Source organism: Leptonotus elevatus, chromosome 15 (assembly GCF_054856555.1).
Source record: "Leptonotus elevatus isolate MCC_2025b chromosome 15, RoL_Lele_1.0, whole genome shotgun sequence".
Classification (NCBI taxonomy): domain Eukaryota; kingdom Metazoa; phylum Chordata; class Actinopteri; order Syngnathiformes; family Syngnathidae; genus Leptonotus; species Leptonotus elevatus.
Window position 1 is genome coordinate 13,221,622 of NC_141253.1, and position 20,065 is coordinate 13,241,686.

A 20,065-nucleotide genomic window follows, 5' to 3' on the forward strand; every position below is an offset into this window, starting at 1 on the left:
TTTTTGTGTGTGTGTGTGTGTTTTTTAACCATTGCTTTAAGCAACCTCTCCATGTCAGAAACTGTATCAAAGCCTTCTTTCTGCATGCTCTAGCATAAAAAACATGTTTTTTTATGTATAAATACGTAGAAATGGGTTTTCGGGAGTGAAGGACATAAATTTTTGGGTTGGAATGAGTTAAAAGAAGTAGGGCCCGACTGATTAATCGGCCGCCGATTATAATCGGTCGATAATTGGCCTTCAAACATTGGCCCAAATAATCGGCCAATTGGGCCAAATGGTCGATTATTTTTCCCTTAAAACATTATTATTGTTTTTTCTGTTGTCCCCCAAGTGTCCTTCAAGCTGTTTTAATGACAACCCAGTTTGAGTTAACTGTAAAACTAAACACACGACATTAAGAATTACATTCACTGTATATTTATTTGAAATACAAAACATGCTTCATTATTAAAACATCGCTAGCCTAGCGCTAATGCTAAAAGCGAAGGGAGGATCCCATTCAAATGCAAACAGGAAAGTTAGCATCGACTTTGGGAGTGTTTTTCTTTCAAATAACGAATATTCACACACATACCCACAGGTAAGATAACACAAAAGCAAAGACACAAATTATTCCCAATGTGTAAAAACGAGTTATTTTAATAGAATTCAATCGTAACTTTCCTCTGTACACCATGGATGCACGGCACCACACTGCCCCCAAGAGGCCAAAATGCACAGGAACAGTCAGTTTTTGTTCCGTTTTGTCAGTTGCTTTATTTTAGTTTATTCTATTTTTATTTCACTTTCTTATTGTTTTAATTGTTATGGTTGATACTCATTGAAAAGGAATTGGGGAGGAGGGCGGTAATTTTATGCATTAAATATATATTTTAAATAATTGGCAGATTAATCGATAATCTGTATTTTTTTCTGCCAAAAATCGGTATCGGCCTCAAAAAATGCATATTGGTCGGGCCCTAAAAAGAAAGATTCCCAGAAAAGACCCTTGAGACACGGTATACTGTCCAAGACATTTTCTATACATACCGGGAATGAGCGCGGTGCTGATGACAATGTCCACCTCCTGACACTGTTTGGCAAACAGCTTCATTTCGGCCTCAATGAACTCTTTTGACATCACTTTTGCGTAGCCTCCTTGGCCCTCTCCAGACTCTTTGAAGTTCACCTCTAGCGGCTCGGCACCCAAAGATTTGAACTGGTCCAAAGCATCAGCCCTGTGAGAGAAAATGAAGACAGGCAATCATAAGCTTGTTTATTATTTTTTTTGTATATAGATATTTGAGACAGAAACAAACCTGGTGTCAAAGCCTCGAACTATGGCTCCCATGGCTCTGGCGCTGCCAGCGGCTGCTAGTCCGGCCACTCCGCCTCCAATGATAAGCACCTAATTGCGTGCAAGATATCCAGAGTATAAATCACAGTCAGAAATGTCATCATAAAGAAGAAAAAAACGAACAAATTACTGCGGAGTTCAAATCTTTTTTTTTTTTTTTTGGGTGCAGTTTTATTTCAAAGCTCAGGCACACACCCAAAATCCCCATCATCCCATAAATGTGGGTGAATTCAGAAATACACTCGCTCACTCCTACAGTTTCAACTGGTCTTTTTCCTGGTTAAACCAAAAAAAGGGAATAAAAAAATGACAATAACGAAACTTATATACTACACACACCTTGGCGGGTGGCACCTTCCCAGCTGCAGTGATTTGTCCTGTGAAAAAGCGCCCAAAGCTGTTCGCAGCCAGCACGACAGCCTTGTACCTGAAGAAAAGGGAAATCAAATGCATTTCATTTGTTTATTAAAAAAGGGATACTTGACTAATTGAGCCATTTTCAGCAGCAAAAAGTTCATATTTTGTCCAGAATTAAATTGATAATGTCATTATTTTTCATGTACAATTAATACCTAGAGCATGTGCTCAGGAAACAGGTAACGACCAATCATGGCTCAGTTTGCTGACCCAAACGAGAAAACAGGTGAGCCATGATTGGTCGTTACCTAATTGCTCGGCACGGGTGATGTCATCTTTAACGGTATTAATTGCACATGAAAAATGTATCAAAAATAATTCTGGATGAACTTTTTACGGCTGAGTCAAGTATCCCTTCAATAACAAAATTTTCCACTTGCTGTCGACTGAAGATGATGCTAATAGGTAACGACCAATCACGGCTCACCTGTTTTCTGGGTTTGGTCAGCAAACTGAGCCATGATTGGTCATTACTTGTTTGCGGAGCACAGATGATGTCATCTTCAGTCGACGGCAAGTGGCAAAATGAGTTATTTAAATGTGTTAATTGATTGTGAAAAATGACAAAGTTTTCACATTTAGACAATTATTACTGTTGAAAATGGCTCACTGAGACAAGTATCCCTTTAAGGAACCGACGCCAATCGAAGACCAACTGTATGTAACCAACTGCTGTTGAAGGTATCATGCACCCACCCTGCAATGTTCGCCATGGAACTGAGGGCGTCGTAACCCTGGGCGATAGTGACTCGGGGCACCTGGTCCATAGCCAGCACGGTGGCTTTCTTCTGAGAGAGCATGTCCATCAGCTCGGGGTTCTGAGCCGGGTAGATGAAGCTGATTAAAGTGGCCGCATTCTTCATCAGCTCCACCTCATGTATGCCCAAGTCGGAGTTGAAAACAGGAGCGCGGACCTGGAAGTAGAATATTTGGAAGGAGGGGTGAGCACTTTTTTTCTGTTAATTGTCATTTGGATATTTTAAACTCCAGAGTGCTTTTCAATGGACATTTTGGTGTGAATGTCGAGTGACTGACTTGAAATGAAGTTGTTGTTGTTTTTAACATGCGGGGCTTACCTTGACCAACACATCCGATGCAAATACATCTTTCAGGTCTTTAATTGAAGCTCCAGCTTGGGCATACTGCTCATCCTGGAACTTTGAAAACTCTCCCGCGCCAGTCTCCACGACAACATTGAAGCCCTGTTTGATAAGCGCCTGCACACCAGCAGGGGACAGCGCCACACGCCGCTCATTTTGGAAAATTTCTTTCGGGACGCCAACTGTGAGCTGCTTGTATGGAATTCCTGAAGAGGCAGACGATAACGGCGCAAATGAGTTCAACAACAGTTTTTCAATGACTGCAGCCATTAACTCTATTTTTTAATGCAGATTAGTAATCAAATTGTGCACTAAGGGTGTGCCCAAAAAATCGATTCTCATTTAGTACGATTCAAATTCGATTTTATTTAAATTATTTTATACTGTCTTGCCTTTGTCTGTGTGTGCCTTTATTTGGAGTGCTGTCCATGTTGTACCCGATTTGACCACTTAGGGGCAGTGTGGTTCCACGCGGTCTAATGCACTGTTAAGTTGTAGCCACATTAGAGTGTAGAAGGAAAAAGTCCCGATAAAGTTATTCCAATAAAAGTAGTTTTTTTGCAGTGTTCTTTGGAGTGATAAAAGTGCCGCGGTAGCGCGCTAATTAGCATTAGCGGGTCAGACTGGAGTAGATCATTACAATTCCTAGCACATCTATAGATTGAAGCAAAGATCATTGTCAATCAAATCATTTTGAATCAAAAATCGATTCTGAATCGAATTGCACACTAAAAAAAAACGGAATCGAATCGTCAGACATTCAAAGATTCCCACCCCTTTTGTGCACAATCACATTTGTGGGTTGCAACACAAGTCAATAGCTCATAACCTGTGCGAGAATCATATCAATCAACGTAAGCATATTTGCACAGTATTTCTATATTTGAATCAAATTAAAGCTGAATTCTGACTATATCATACATTTAAAAGACACAAATCTACTGAACCAAAGTACGGTAAGAAAAGGGGAAGACAGGCAGACAGATGTATTCATCCCTTAAGGGACATTAGATTGTCACAGGAGAAGTTAAAAATATTTGGAAAAACAACAAAATCCTTCGTTCGTTTTAAGCAGCAATGACGCTGTGCTGGCCCCTATGGAAAATTCCACTGCGTCACTTTCCCCGCGATCTCCATATCTGCACATAAACACAAGCCGTCCTTCCTCCTGCAATGCTGATCTGTCCTCTACTACAGCAATAGTAGAAACAAACAAAAACGGTGACTAGCTTTTCATGTAAGATGTTTTACCTGTAAACAAAGCTACCGAGAATGGAAGATTTGTTTTCTGAACAAGACATTGAAAGTAACTGCTCATATCTCTTCTTTGATTGCATGCATACGACAACATTTCGGAAAGACTTTCAAGACTCAACAAAGATTGTTCTTTCTGTTCATCTTGCTAAAGTCGAAATAGTGTTTGGTCTTATTCTCGAAGATCATGATGTATGTGAAATGGCGCTGAACAACTTACTATTATTGGCTAAATATTTCATCCACAGCTCCAAAGGAAGAAAGACGAAGCCCCTTTTTTCTGCCTCTTTTTGAAAGATCTCACAGACAATCACGTCAACTCTTTGAAACTGATGAAAATGAAAAGTGCAAAAGCTTTGCTGAGTGCATATACTGAGTTTGGTGTCTTTGTTGACCTCTGTAGAAATAGGGATGTACGTTTTAATTTTATTTATTTAAAAAAATATATATAATTCTTGATGTGCTCAGTGTGCCTTGTACCTTTGCAAAAGTATGTTGTTCATTTCAAGATGCCTAATTGTTGTATACTTATTAATATTGTTGTTGGTTTGAACTTACACTACTTTAATAACTCATTCGCTGCCATTGACGGCTATAGACGTCAAAAATTAATTTGAACTATTTTTATTTAACATTCGTCCCACTTTTGTTAACAAAAGTATGAAAACCTAGAATTTTTTATTGTACATTTAGAACAGATATAAATTAAAAAAAAAATGATTATAAAAAATTAGAGGCGTCAGGCGATTACATTTTCTTATCGTAATTAAATGCATGACTTCACTAAATTTTTATATCTGTTCTAAATGTACAATAAAAAAAATCTAGGTTTTCATTCTCTTGTTAACAAAAGTGGGAAAATGTTAAACTAATAAAAATTGTTCAAATGAATTTTTGACATCTCTAGCCATCAATGGCAGTGAATGAGTCAATGTGACTTTTGCGATGTATATTGTTGATAGTGCACGTTGTTCAATAAAGCATTAAAAAAAGAAGATTCGGATTTCTCCTTAGCTCCTAACAGCCTTTAAAAAGTATTGAAAAGTAACTTTTTATATTAGATGGCAGAAAATTTGAAACTTTTCCCCCTATATTTAGTTAAGTCTGCTATCTTAGGTAAACCTATTGAGTATTTCCATTAGCATTATTAACCACCACTATTCACCAGAATTAGGGGCCAAACTCTGCCGCGAACAGCGAAAATCTGTGAACAATGAATTTGTATGACAAGCATCTAAAGCCCACCTGTATTATAGGCTTCATGATTTTTCACCCAAAACATTGAGGATCATGCAAATAATACATTATCTCTTCATCTTTGTAAATAATTTATATTCCTTTAAGATTTGCATCGGAAACAATCTCTTTGATAGAAGTAAAAAAATATATATATATTTAATTCAAACCCACTCCTGATCTGTTGATTTTTTTTTATTTTTTAAACAAAATATTCCTTCCCCACTAACCATTACGAAAAATCCTGCCAACAGTGTTGAAAACTTTATTGGTAATCATCAGTGATGATTTCGTCGCAGAAAAATGTTCTTCACGGAAAAAAAATTCGGACGAAAATGAAACGCAAACTAAAATAGAAGCCATTCAATGAGACGATGATGATACATAAATTGACTGACAATTTTGTCACTGATTAAAACAAAAACAAAACAGTGATGAAAATTCACAAAATCCAATCAGAAGAAGGAATGAAATGCGGGTGGGAGCAAAGAACCACTGAGAAACTTGACTTAATGTTCAAACATGTTTCTATTCATTGTGCAGCTGTACAATTATTCTCAGACAATTATACACTTTTTTTTTTATTTAGGTGAAAACTAATTTTTATTTATTTATTGTCCGTTCAAAATGTTTCATTGAAACAAAGTTTAATAAAAACACCGTTGTGTTACATGTTAACCTAAATTTAGTCTACTAAAATTAAATTAAACTAAAATACAATCAGATGACTAGATTATGACTAAAACTTGAATTAATTTGTCAAAAGGCTGTAACTAAAACTCAATTAAAAATTATTGTCAAAATTAACACTGTTGGTAATCCTGGACGCACAACAATATTTACCATGATCTTCCTGATCGTATAAATGAACGCATCCACAAGGTTTTGTTGCAATCTGTAAATCTGTAACCCTACAAACTAACCACCAAACTGTCATGAAACTGCCCTTGGAAAGGGAAATAAAAGATTAATTAAAGCCAGTTACCCTACATTGCAACAAAGGCATAATCAGAACCAATCAGAGCTTTTCTCCTTCGTCTACGCTGAGTCGGTGGCTGTTGTCTCCATGCAGCATTGGCCCGCCCACAGCACCATCTGATTGGTTGCTCGTTGGTTGCTCGTGCAGTGCTAACAGCCAATAAGCAGCAAAAGCTCGGCTCTTCTCTAGACGCTCACATGCAAAAGAAAATCGAATGCAGACGGGCCACCGGGCAGTTAAAAAGGTGACTTAAAATTTCTACCATTTGTATTAAATAAAGTTGCCCCTGCTAGTTGACAATGCGTTAGCTCGCGATTCAGCGTCTATTTGGGAGTTAGCGTGCAGGCTAATGATTAGCCTGCGAGCTAACAAATTAATGGTTATTTGGGAGTTAGCGTGCAGGCTAATGATTAGCCTGCGAGCTAACAAATTAATGGCTATTTGGGAGTTAGCGTGCGGGCTAAGTTAGCCCTTGAGCTAGCCGCTAGATCACGAATTAACAGCTATTTGGGAGTAATGTGCTGGCTAACGGTTAGCTCGCGAATTAGCGGCTATTTGGGAGTTAGCGTGTGCGTTGACAGTTAGCCCGCAAGTTTTTATTACAAATTTTTTGAAATTTTGACAAAATTGTTGAAATTGTTTTCTTTTTTTTTTTCTGCAAATGAATAATTGGCTTCAAACATTGGTTATCGGCCTCCTTGTCTACCGATATTCGGTATCGGTATTGGCCCTGAAAAAAGCGTATCGGTCTATCTCTAAATTCAATACTTTGTGGCGTGCGACACTACCTGGACTGGCGCATCTTCCGAGGGCGTGATGGGTCCTGAAAAATCGTACGCAGGTTCTTTTGATAGTCGGGGCACTCTGTAGTTTTAAACAGGACGCCCCACTGAGGACGGGGGCCGAGCAGCCAGCCGCAATCACGCGTAGAAGGCTGGCCATGGCGCACGCACACACAGCCGCAGGAGCTCAGCAGGGCAAACAGCACTCCTTCTGGGGGAGAAAGAAAAGCATTGTGGGTAAACGAGAAGATATTAAAGAAGGTTTTCGGGAGAAAAAAAAAGAAGTGATTTTCACTTCAGCCTCTACTAGAGATGGCGCAATGCTGATTAAGCCAGCAGCATTAGTTCCTGGAACATTTTACTGTATTTTTTTTTTTTTTACAGTAATTTTGTTGATGCAGTGTTGAGTGGTGTTGATTTTGTCAATGTGTCCCCTGCATGTGCCACAAACACGCCCGCTTGGTGATGACCCACGAGGGTAAATACAATTCATGTCATCTTTGTATTGTGTGTGTTTTCATGTGCTCCACAGTTTGCAATAACTTATTTTTTTATTTTTTTTGCCAGTGGGGAAAATGAAGCAACACTCAGCTCGACTCCTCCAATTAGTATGGTTGTAAAATGTGTCCTCATAATAGGCCCAACAGTACAGGTAGACTGACGTGTTATTTTCAGGGCCGATATCAATTATTAGTAGTCAAGGATGCCGATAATCCATATTTGGAGCCGATGTTTATTTTCACTAAAAGGGAAAATATTGGCATCAAAATTAAAAAAAAAAAATACAAAATCGAGCTCTAAATTTTGGGGGGAATTTTAAAGATTATGGTTTATTGAACAACTATTAGGGTTCATAAAATATTGGAGTGTTAAAAAAAAAAATCTTAGTCAATACAAATCTAACTAAAAGTTCTAGGATCTTCCAGGGGCAGTAGCATGTTTTCAAAAGTTAAATAAAATCTTAAACAATTGTTTTCTGCAGTAAATAAAATATTCAAGGATTAAATTTTTTACTTATCTTAGTTTAAATTTCAAACAAAAACAGAAGGTGCAGAGAGTTCCCAGGGTCAGCATCATCTCTGAACATAAAAAATAAATTGAAGTTTAAATTAGTTCCCTGAAGTTAACACTTTTTTTTAATTAAAATTGATCTATTATCAGCAATATGATTCGTCAAAATGCTGAATATCAGCGCCGATAATCAGTCTATCCCTACCCAACAGTAACATTAGGTAGGGTGACCAGTGGCTCATCTGTGTAAAACAAGTTCGCCCTGCCAAAAGGGCTTACAAAAAAAAGAAAGAAAAAAAAGAAGCATGTCACTAAAAAAAGCAACAACTTTGAATTGTTTTAAATTCTGGAAAGAAAAAAAAGATGACTTCATCCATCCAGCCATTTTGTATGTTTATCATCAGTTGAGTCACAGGAGAGCTAGAGCATTCAGATTAATTCATTTCACATTTCCTTAGTTGCAGCACCCAAAACAAAAATAATAATTTAAACACTGACTTAAAGTTGTCATGTCATAGAGATGACCTATGGATCAATATCAATATGTTATCAGAGTAGGACAATTAATTCAAAATGTCAAACGGTGATATGGTTTCAAATGGCGCAGTAGGGTATGGTTAGATTAAGTTATGAGCAAGCAAATAAATCGTTTGTACAGTGGTCGGGGGGGTTGCATTAGATTGATAGATAGACAAACATTTTGATAGGATAGACAGACCGACTGACAACCTTATTGACAGACAGACAGAATTCGGAAGGACTGATCAGACTGCCCTGCGTTGCCATAAGTTTCGACGTCGTTACAAAACAGAAGAAACTACCACGTCACCAAAACGTCCAGCAGTTTACTAGCTTGTCAAAGTTGCTTGTGCTGTGAATGTCACCCAATAAAAGTGCTGGAGGTGAGTCATGTTCTTACAGCTCGGCGAACTGCAGGATGGACGGGTTTTTTTCCGTTTTGTTGGTTTTTTGTAGGCTACATATTTACTTTCATTCAATGACTGCCAAACGCCACATTTGACAGTGTCATTCAGACGACCTGATCGGAGTTAAAGCACATGCGTTTCCATTGACACGTTCGCGCTATCACGCCCAAGCGGGTCACAGCGACATTAAGCCATTCATTATTTTGTATTATTTTCATTTTATTGTGTCCTCTCTGGTCGGCATGGAGGGGGAACTAGCTAGCAGGAGTTAGCATGCTAGCCGCAGACAGATGCACATCTGCCACGCTCACGACGGCTACGCATGAAATTTAAACAAACTCAAAAGCACACACACGAACACGCTTCGGTGCACCGCGACACTAATGCACGTTAGAAAGCGATCAAAGACAACGGAGATTGACGTCATACAAGTCCACTGACCTTTGCAGGGGTCTGGTGTCTTTTTTTGTGTATGCAGCACGGCCGAACTTTGAGTCGACCCGGAAGATGTCAACCGGAGCGGCCTTAATATTATTAGAGCGTTTGAAAATGGATGAACACTCGCTTGCTTAAATTTTTGCGAATGCCATTCCAACATTTGAATTGACAAAGTACACATTAATTCATGTGTATATATTTAATCATACAAACAAACATAATCCATGTATGATTTATCATTTTAAAAACTGGAAGCAATCGCATCCCATGCTTACTTACTCTCGCCTTTTACAAGTCAATGTACTTGCATATTTTGCATATTCTCTCGCACCCAAAAATAATTAACGAGGATAATTTGAAATGATTTACAATATTAATTATGCCTTAAAATGGGAATCTGAAAATTAATTCACCCGTGCTTCCACTTAGAGGCGCAGTTGCACCGTTTAAAGCAGAGCTGAGTACATGAATTCTCGCGAGTCAAGAGCTGAACCTTTTTTTGTGAAGCAACTGAAAAGTGTCCAGAAAACAGCAAATCAAATAAAAACGAATTGGATTTGAATTTGTATGAGGGAAATGTTGCATTGTTGTGGTCAAAAGCGAAAATCAAATAGAATAGCAAGAGGTTTGATTGTCATGTTGCAGTTTTTTTTTTAGGATTAAAAAAAAAGAGAGTAACAAACTAAAACAAAAATATATATACTGGTACAGGTTTTTAGGCTGCATGTCTCAAGGTCCGGCGATTTTTAAACTCAAAAGCTTGTGCATTTTTTTGATTTTTTATTATAATTATTATTAGAAATTTGATATTGATCTTCATTTACCATTTTCACAATTTGTTTTGGAGATAACAACACTGCCATGACAAGAGGTAGCCAGAAATTTTTCATTGGGGTGGCCAATGTGACACATCACCTCAGTGAAGGGCGAGGATGAGAAGAAGAAGAAGAAGAAGAAAAACTCATACTTGCGTAGATGTGTTATTCTTTATCATACCATCAACAGTCAGGCTTTTATGAAATAAAATTCACACCTACATCCAAAACTATTCTCAGTTTAAAACCTTTAAATATGTACCCCTATTTTGAAATCTGGACCATAGTTTGAAACCCAAATTTGAAACTTTAACCACAGTTTAAACCGTACTTTGAACCTTTACCTTAGTTTAAAACTTTAAAACCCTAATGCTACTTAGAAACCGTAATTTGAAACTGTATTTGAAACCTTAATTACTGCTGGTTAAAGAATAACTCAACACTCAATCAACTTTTATTTTATTTTTTGCTGATAAACTGTATAAACTGGTGTTTACAAATGCTGTCTACATGTCCTGGGCATTATTTTTTGCATTTTAGTGCATGTTTGTTGAAAGCTTGAATTTGGGTCAAAAACCTTGTTTGGTGCCATCTTTAGGTTAAACACTGAGAAAAACACAATTTGGTTGTTTGTCCTCTCATTACACTAGAACCTACATACTACGTACGTCACTTGTTTCGCATGACGTAGTCTCCCCCGCCATCCACCGGCTCATTCTCGTACACGTCTCCTTAAACGCCTTCTTAGGGGGGTGCTGCTGTCAATCAAAACCAGACCACGCCCAACCCTCTCCCCATTCGCAACCCAACAGTCCTCCAGGCAACACCCCCTTTGAGCGCCGATTTAAAATCTTAGTGAGGGGTGGAGCAAGAGTGACTTCCTGTTGAGTTACTCTTTAAGAATTTTCGAATATTAATTACCGAATTTTGTTCTTAAATTTTTTGAAAATATCTATAAAAAAAATAACAATTAGTAAATTGCTTAGTTTCAATATTTTTTTAAACTGGTAAACATGTAGTACAAATTAGAGTATACAGTATATGAATTTAATAATATAAGAATATGTGTGTACGTGTATGTATTTATTTACTGTATGAATTTAATGTGCAAACATTTATTTTACATGATTTTATGTACATAGAGTTAGGTAACATTTGTTAATGAGGTTTTCTGGGTGTATAATAGTAGTTACATCACTACTTTGCGATTCGATTATTGCAGATTCACTCTATTGCGGATTTTCATTTGTGACATTTGTAACCCAGTTTTTGGTTAACGTATAAGCCATTTTAATATTTAAAAAAATAAAATAAAAACTTCATCAGTTATTCTACGTTTTGTTTTTAAAAGTTTAAATTTATAAAGTGTTTAGAAGCTCTTAATTTCCCCATACACTTACCCAGAGAGCTGAATGCAGGTCTAAGTAAATGTATTTGCCTACATTATGTTGTTGTTTTATAAGTCTAATGCACATGTATTCATCTTTTCCAAGGTTGACACTGAAAGTGTGGGAAGTTGTGTAAACTTTCGTGTACAATTTGCCTGTGGCTGTTGATTTTCAACACAAATTGCAATCAATGGATTTCATGTTCACACAATATAAAGGTCACAGTGAGTACAGACGTTCTCCCCCAGCATTCATCTGGACTTGCTTATGCGGCTCAGAGGAATGTATTGTAATGCTGCCTGTTTCTTGTTTGAACATTTCTTCCCATTGCCATCTTCAATTGTTTGGTAGTTATGCTTCTCCACACCATTCACTCTCACTCTGCTTTTCTTCATTCATAGACACAACAGCTGCATCCTGCCATGTCACAATGTTAAACTTAAATTAAAAAAATTTAAGATCTTTTTTTTTTTTATACTGTATTTTAGATTTCTGAAAATAGCAGTTTTTCCCACATATGTCAGTAATAATAATCCTTTTTAGCAGATGTCAGTTTTTCTTTTGACAGCAAATCATTTGAGACGGCATCAACAGCACCTCTGCTGATTGCAGCTAAGTTGTGTACTCTGTCTGATGTTTAAGACACAATTTACAGTCAATTACACACAATAGCATACTTAACCATCAATTGATGTTATTGATGATAATTTTGTTGTTGTTGGTTTAAAACACTGCCCCTTTAAGTGTCTTTAAAGATTATTGTAATGTATTTTACTTGCAATCATATAGACAAATGGATTCCTGCAGATGAGGTTATTATGCAACAATACAGAAATGTCTTGTATGGTGCTTTAAAAATAGTGTTGAAATGTTATGATGGTCAAGTTCGTGTGCGTGTGGGTGTGTGTGTGTGTGTGTGTGGGGGGGGGGGGGGTGTCAGGCACAAAAGGCTTTGAAGAAAATTCCAGCCATGTTAACAAGCCTGGGCTATAATGCGAACCAGGAGTGTATATGCGGAGAAAGAGTGGGGAAGGTCTCAGTCTTCACTCTGCCTGCAGACTTGAGTGCCTCACGTCAAGTCTTGTTTTGCACTTTTACATTCTTATTTTTGCATATTTTTTCCTGAACTTGTTTTAATGTGAGATTTCACAGCTTGTTAACGCTTTGAGCAAACAGATGCATTTTTGAGATTTTTATGAGCCAGCTGAACAACCAGTGAGCATGTTTTGCTGCTTTGGCACACACTGGCTTCTCGTTGCTGCAATGTGGAGTCTCAGTCAACCAAGCTCGTTGGCTGCAAGGCGGAAAGTCACTTTCAGCACGTCAAAGAGTCAGTTGGACCCCAATGTGAAGGACTGGGGAGACTATTCGGACCTCCCCCCAGGAATGGAGCTGGGACTGGGCCTGGATGAAGACAGACAACATGGGCACGACAACAGACAGAGTGCAGGATCGTCATTGAGCCTCACACCCGAGTTGGAGTTTCTCTCTGACTTTGCAGGCAAGCAAAATGAATCAATCAACTGAAGTAGATGCATGTTTGGTTAGTTGTTCTTTTCATGCACCATTTTGGTGCTCTATTTGTAAGGCACATGTTGCTGAGCAAATTAAGTATTTGACCCCCTGATTACTTAGGCAGAATATTTCATGTGAATAAGTGCCCCGGCAATTGTTATTTCTGCCTGCAGGTAAAAAGCGATTGTGGGTAATAACAGCCCCCTCATACAATAACCACTACCTTCGTATGATGGAGAAACAGCTGGAAGACATGGATCAGGTCATTTACCCATAAAACATGAATGGACTTTGCGCACTTTGTCACCCCGTCACATGCTAAGAAGTTTTTGGTGTCCTTCAGAAATCGCTCAACTGCCGTCTAGCCGAAAGAGACACTTTCATTGTCACCATCATCCAAAACGCTATGATGGAAGGGAGGATCCAGAAGACGACCGTACAAGGAGAGGACATAGTGGAGACACTGGACCCTGACACTGTTACCAAGCTGCTGCACTATCTTGAGCTCACCCAAGTAAACACTCATTTACCATAAATACAATTATTACCAGGGGCGTAGCCAGAATTTTTTCATTGGGGTGGCCAGGGTGAAACCATGACTCATATAGGGGTGGCCATAAGTTCATACATGAAATGTCTAAATAAGTTATTCTTAACCATGCAAAAAAACAACAACTGTGATTTATTTATAATTTTTTTATGAATAATGAAGGTTTATAATAATAAACTTAGGTTTGTGTCAACGCCACATGTGTAAGCTCTGAAATGTTTTTGGAATTATGGGCCTATCTGCTTCAGGAGCAGAGATATCAATTATTTAGTAGGCATTGACAATATTTTTGAATATCCAGGATATCCAAGATCCCGGGGGGGGGGGGGGGGGGGGTCGTGGGGTGGCCGGGGACCACGTGCCTCTGCCATTGATTATTACTGCATAATGAGGAGATATTCAACCTTAAACATTTCTTGACAATAATAATGTTATATGTGGCCTCAAGAGTCTAGACATGACATCCTGATTAATATTGCATTTGTGGAATATGAGTTATGCAGCAAAATCCATCTCAGTGGGCGGCCATTTTGCCACTTTCTGTCGACTGAAGATGACATCACAGTTGCTCAGTGCTCAGGCAACCCAATCACAGCTCACCGGTTTTCTGAAGCTGAGCTGTGATTGGTTGTTACCTGAATGATAAAAACTGCCACCAACGCAATATTAACCACAATACCGTATTTAGACTAGTGGGGCTGCATAGAACATATTATTCTCAAGAATTTTTTGGGGGGGTTGACTTCCCCTTCAAAAAGCTATATGAGAAATTGTTCATTTGATTGACATTTAAGGGAAGCACAGAACATTGGGAAAATATATGGAGTTGGTTGATTAGTGTAGATTGTAATGAACATGTTGGTAATATATCTTTTTATTGTAATCAGGACCAAGTGTTCAACATGTTGGTGCTGAAAAAAAACCTGAGAGTCGGTGAGCGCTTCCCCTATCCGGTTCGGTTTGAGGCTGTCTTGGAGGTCATTGATCAGTTGCCTGTCAGAAAGTTGGAGAAGATAACCAGGAAAGGATCCAAACTGAGGTTCTGCTTTAACACTTTGGTTATGTGTGGTACTAATATAAAACAGAACACTGAATATAGGGCTCTAACCCATTCACTGCCTGTAGACCAGTAAAAATAGATTTTTGACGTCTAAAGCCATCAATGGCACTGAATGAGTTTCAAGAAGTCATGTCTTAACTCATTCACTGCCATTGACGGCTATAGACGTCAAAAAATTCATTTTAACTATTTCTATTAGTTTAATATTTTTTCCCCAACTTTTGTTAACAAAAATTATGAAAACCTAGATTTTTTTTATTGTATTAGAACAGATATAAAATGTGTAATTAATTGTGAGTTAACTAGTGAAATCATGTGATTAATTACAATTACAAAGTGTAATCACCTGATGCCCCTATTTTTTTTATAATCTTTTCTTAAAAAACAAAAAGATTATAAAAATTAAAAAATAAATAATTAAAAATTATTTTATTTTATTTTTGAAAAGAAAAGATTATTAAAAATTAGGGGCATCAGGATTTTAATCGTAATTAATCACATGACTTCACTAGTTGACTCACGATTAATCACACATTTTATATCTGTTCTAAATGTACAAAAAAAAATCTAGGTTTTCATACTCTTGTTAACAAAAGTGGGGGGGAAAATGTTGAACTAATAGAAATAGTTCAAATTAATTTATGACGTCTATAACCGTCAATTGCAGTGAATGAGTTTATATCCTACCGCAATTAGCACAACTAGTGCTAGTCCTTTTGGTAAACATTGTTTCACAATTTCCCAGGTGCAAAAGCACAAAAAAGAAGATGGTGGTGAAAAGGAAAAAGATGAGGAAGAGGATCATTCTGAGTCCTCAGAAGCAAAGCAACCGGACGTCTACGGTGACGCTGCAAAGAAAAGTCCCGATGGACAAAAAGGCCGCGCTTAAGAGTAAGATCCAGGACATACTGAGCGGCAAGTCTAGGTTTGTTATTCGAAAGGTGCCAGCTGAGAGGAGAAAGGAGTCCAGCAGTGGCGCTGGTGGTGGCAAACAGGAAGAGGAAAAGAAGAATACGCACCGTCCTCCTGATGTGGCAACAGGAAAAGAGGAAGTGAAGAAAGAAAGGTGATTTCATTTTTTAGTTCAAAACAAAAAACAACAACTTTGATTTAAGATTTAAGAAGCCTTGTTTTGTTTTTATGCCCACTTGCCATTTACACTTTTTAACAAAATAACCTTGATTCCTTATGACGGCTAAATATAAAATTCTAAATAACTCAGCACCGCTTTGCTTACCATTTGGCTTTATTGTGTTTCACCCCTTTGTGTCCAGACTGCAAACGAATGGCGCTTAAGTGAAGCCACCACTGCCTAGACTAACCATTTGTACTTCAAAAGTCAACTTTTCATTAATATGCCACCGCTGCCTCATTCTATTGTTTTGCAGACCTGACACTACATTGGATGTGGGTCCCAACCAACCAGTTGAGGGTAAAAAGGAAAATGAGGAAAAAGAAAACTCCCCAAAAAAGGGCAAAGGAAAAAAAGGAAAGAAAGGTAAAGGAAAAGGCAGGAAATCTAAAAAAGAAGCAAGTGAGAAAGACAAAACTGCCTTGAAAGACTTTCTGGATCATTTAAAGGGGAAGAGAAGGTTGATGGTAAGTATCCTTTGCGTATGTATTATGTACTGACAGCTTATGGTCCTTGAGCGCTGTGACCGTGTTTATGTGTTTTCATGATGAAGCTGATATCAACGCCTAGCAGAGACGCAACGCTGTATGTGCAGCAGAGTGCCGAGAACGACAAGCAGCACTGTGAGCTGGCCCTCAGGAAGGTCACCGTGGCAACCATTGTAGGCAAAGGCAATGACGCCACCCTCGCGTTACAGCACCACCAACTTGGTAGGAAGGATTGGCACATCTATTGGTAATTCGGGTACTCGTTATTAGAAAAAGATACAAGGAGATTAATAATCCATTAAACTCAGAATTGCACTTTTGACATTTATTTATATTCTAAAAATAGTTGGGTCAAACACAACCCAAATTGGGTCAAAAAAGGACCAACTCATCTTTTTGGGTTATTCAATAGGGCCAAAAAAGTTGGGTCAAATTAATAACCCATAAAACAACCCAACACATTGGGTTGCTTTGTGGGTTATTAATTTAACTTTACCCAACTTTTTAGGTTAAATAATTTCAGAAGTTGTGTCAGTTCATTGTTCACCCAATTCCATTGGTCCGATGTATTATTATTATTATTATTATTATTATTATTAACTCATTAACTGCCATTGATGGCTATAGATGTCAAAAATTCATTTGAACTATTTGTATTAGTTTAACATTTTTTCCTACTTTTGTTAACAAGAGTATGAAAACTTAGTTTTTTTTATTGTACATTTAGAACACATAACATTTGTGATTAATTGTGAGTTAACTAGTGAAGTCATGCGATTAATTACGATGGAAAATGTTAATTTTTTAAATTTTAATTAATTGCATGACTTCAATAGTTAACTCGTGATTAATCACACGTTTTAAATGTACAATAAAAAATATTTTTCTAGGTTTACATACTCTTGTTAACAAAAGTGGAAAAAAATTTAAACTCATAGAAATAGTTCAAGTGCATTTTTTACGTCTATAGTCGTCAATGGCAGTGAATGAGTTAACATTATTACCTTGCTGTTGTTGTGCACGTGTACCTAATGAAGTGTCCAGTCACTGACTGAATTATGTATTATTTGCATTTAAGAGTCAGAGCCTCCATTCAGTGAGCTACCAGAGCAGTTGTCTGATACAGGCTTGATCTCGCTGTTGCGATCCCAGTTGGGTTTGTCTTCCTCTGACCTTTTTTCCATGACGGTCACCGACTACGACATCGGGCCCAACGTAAGATAGTCCGTCTTAAATTTGGATTTAATGCAAATTCCTATTTTACAAAACCTTTTAAGGCCCTGGTTAAGTAAGGATTTTTGTATCCTGTTTTGATTTCTTCCCTTAGAGAGTGTTTGAGGCGCCGCCATCAAGCCTCGCTATATTTGACTACATCGACAACTTTCCCTCAAGGCGCCCCGAGAAAGAAAAAGAAAGGAAAAGTCATCCGGCGTGTGGAACTGACAAGCAACAATCCGAATCTGAGAATTCCTTGCTCAGGTTAAAGCAGAGTACACACGCTCACACATGCTCTCATTGATTCGAACCAGTGCTGTGGCGAGACCGTTTTCTGTAGCACTCTTATATCGTGTAAGTTATGTCAAAATTGAATTGAGCTTTTTAGATTCTTGACATCGTTCAGGAAGTAGGTCACCTACTTTTCTGACAATCGGGCTCAAATTAAATCCGAATATCATCCTCATTGAGATTGAACTATCATTGTAGGTTCGTGTCAAAGAGGAGACTGCTGATCATCTCTGCTCCATCTGAGGAGGACTATTCTTTTCAACAGCAGCTGTCTGCTCTCAATGGACAAGAATGCCAACTTGGTCAGTGACACGCTCACACTCACCAAGACCTTTAATTTTGTTACTGTTTTATTGTTTTTAAATTCTGTTCGCGAGCATGTTAAGCATTTTACTTCAGCTGTGGTTGTTCAAGTACTATCAATAAAACTGAATTGAGTTGGACACAAATAAACAAACAACCGCTCACACTCACAATATCACCTTCTATGGACAATTTGGGGTCTTTACTGAACTTAACTCATTCACTGCCATTGACGGCTATAGACGTCAAAAATAAAAATAAAAATTCCCACTTTTGTTAACAAGAGTATGAAAATGTATTGTACATTTAGAACAGATATAAAATTTGTTGAGTTAACTAGTGAAGTCATGTGAATAATTACAATAAAAAATTGTAATTGCCTGATGCGACTTAAAGATAATAAAAAATTTGGGGCGTCAGGTGATAATTTTTTTTTTTTAATTGTAATTAATCGATTAATCACAAATTTTATATGTGTTATAAATGCACAATAAAAAAATCTAGGTTTTCATACTCTTGTTAACAAAAGTGGAAAAAAATATGAAACTAATATAGTTCAAATGAATTTTTGACGTCTATAGCCGTCTATGGCAGTGAATGAGTTAACATGCCTGTTGTGGGAAATGTGAGAAGGTAGAAGTTGAAAGTACACAGGGAGAGGCTTCACAGAAAATGGATAAATGGATGGCCTTTCTTCAGGTTTTGCTCAAATAAAAGGGCCGTCAATTACATTGCCTTCTATATATTTGCTTTTGTCAGGTATTCGTCACTTTGCTCTGCTGAAACTAACCGGGGTTGGAGACAAAGCATCAGGGACCGTTGAGCTGTTTACTCTCAATGGTGACTGCATTTTATAGTTGGCATCACATTCTTCCTCTTTGGTTATTACATACCTTCATCACCATGCCACCAGGTCGCAGTCAGAGTGAAGTAGAGCCGTTGTCCCGCGTCATGGTCAACAACCTGCGTGACCAGCTGAAGATCAGCAAGGACTACTTCAGCATGCTGGTGGTGGGCAAGGACGGCCAAGTGAAGGCGTGGTTCCCCTCGCCCATGTGGTCTTTGGATAACGTTTACGATCTGGTCGACTCTATGGAGCTGCGTCTCCAGGAGGAGACGCTACAGAGACAGCTGGGGATCCACTGCCCGGAGGTGCGTGGGAGAGGAGGCGAGGGTGAGCGTTACTATGGTTACGGGGAAGATCATCACCACTCACAATGAATGGGCCTTGGATCACACAGGAGACGCATTAGAAAAAATGATTTTTCGCAATTTTTCTCAATGAATGCCGACTTTGTGGTAAGAACTAATTACTGTATTTCCACAAATATTGGAATAATGTGTAACATACACTTGAGACTAATAAACCCTTTACTCAAATAAACCTATGTTCATAGCTATTTTTCCACAAAAGGGCTTGTCATTGTCTTTAATGATGCACGTTCCAGCAGACTCCTGATATGTGATCGTTCAATAATGTTCTGGCAAACATGTTCTTATGATTTATTGCTTTTAATCATTCTTATTTGTATTTTTTTTTACCTACTGTGACACTTGTAGTATACTGATAACATTATTTAACTCATTTACTGCCATAAATTCCTTTAAAAAAAAGATTATTAAAAATTAAAGGCAAGAGGCGGTTAAAATTTGTAATTGTAATTAATCGCATGACTTCACTAGTTAACTTGCAATTAATCACTAATTTCATATCTGCTCTAAATGTACAATAAAAAATTTCTAGGGTTTTATACTATTGTTAACAAAAGTGGGGACATTTTTTTAAACTAATAGAAATAGTTAAAATGAATTTTTGACGTTTATAG

General features: G+C 37.8%; 2 protein-coding genes across 6 annotated transcripts in view; one reads left to right on the forward strand and one right to left on the reverse strand.

Annotated features, from left to right (window-relative positions):
- LOC147162006 (NAD(P) transhydrogenase, mitochondrial-like) overlaps positions 1-20,065 on the reverse strand; it is a 68,410-nt gene that overhangs the window by 30,358 nt on the left and 17,987 nt on the right. Inside the window, exons 4-10 of one of the 3 annotated variants that reach the window (XM_086096807.1) lie at positions 19,133-19,381; positions 7,114-7,318; positions 2,833-3,062; positions 2,453-2,670; positions 1,679-1,766; positions 1,302-1,390; positions 1,033-1,220 (exon numbers count right to left, since the gene is read on the reverse strand). In XM_086096807.1, coding sequence (XP_085952933.1) covers positions 1,033-1,220; positions 1,302-1,390; positions 1,679-1,766; positions 2,453-2,670; positions 2,833-3,062; positions 7,114-7,267 — 967 coding nt within the window. In that variant the 5' untranslated portion in view covers positions 7,268-7,318; positions 19,133-19,381. Of the gene's footprint in view, positions 1-1,032; positions 1,221-1,301; positions 1,391-1,678; positions 1,767-2,452; positions 2,671-2,832; positions 3,063-7,113; positions 7,319-9,485; positions 9,627-19,132; positions 19,382-20,065 lie in introns of those variants that run through there. The other 2 variants (XM_086096806.1, XM_086096808.1) reach the window with 2 other exon arrangements.
- On the forward strand, positions 8,888-19,623 carry ccdc80l2 (coiled-coil domain containing 80 like 2). Of its 3 annotated transcripts, XM_086096812.1 has the most exons (14): positions 8,929-9,020; positions 11,791-11,909; positions 12,626-13,186; positions 13,374-13,462; positions 13,544-13,714; positions 14,638-14,789; positions 15,556-15,876; positions 16,199-16,409; positions 16,496-16,652; positions 17,509-17,645; positions 17,758-17,909; positions 18,135-18,238; positions 18,999-19,079; positions 19,153-19,623. In XM_086096812.1, the coding sequence occupies exons 3-14, from the start codon at positions 12,907-12,909 to the stop codon at positions 19,458-19,460; spliced, it is 2,163 nt and encodes a 720-aa protein (XP_085952938.1). In that variant the 5' UTR covers positions 8,929-9,020; positions 11,791-11,909; positions 12,626-12,906; the 3' UTR covers positions 19,461-19,623. The 3 variants fall into 3 exon arrangements, with proteins under 3 accessions (XP_085952937.1, XP_085952939.1, XP_085952938.1); XM_086096811.1 differs by having other exon boundaries at positions 8,888-11,909; XM_086096813.1 differs by lacking the exon at positions 11,791-11,909 and having other exon boundaries at positions 8,905-9,020.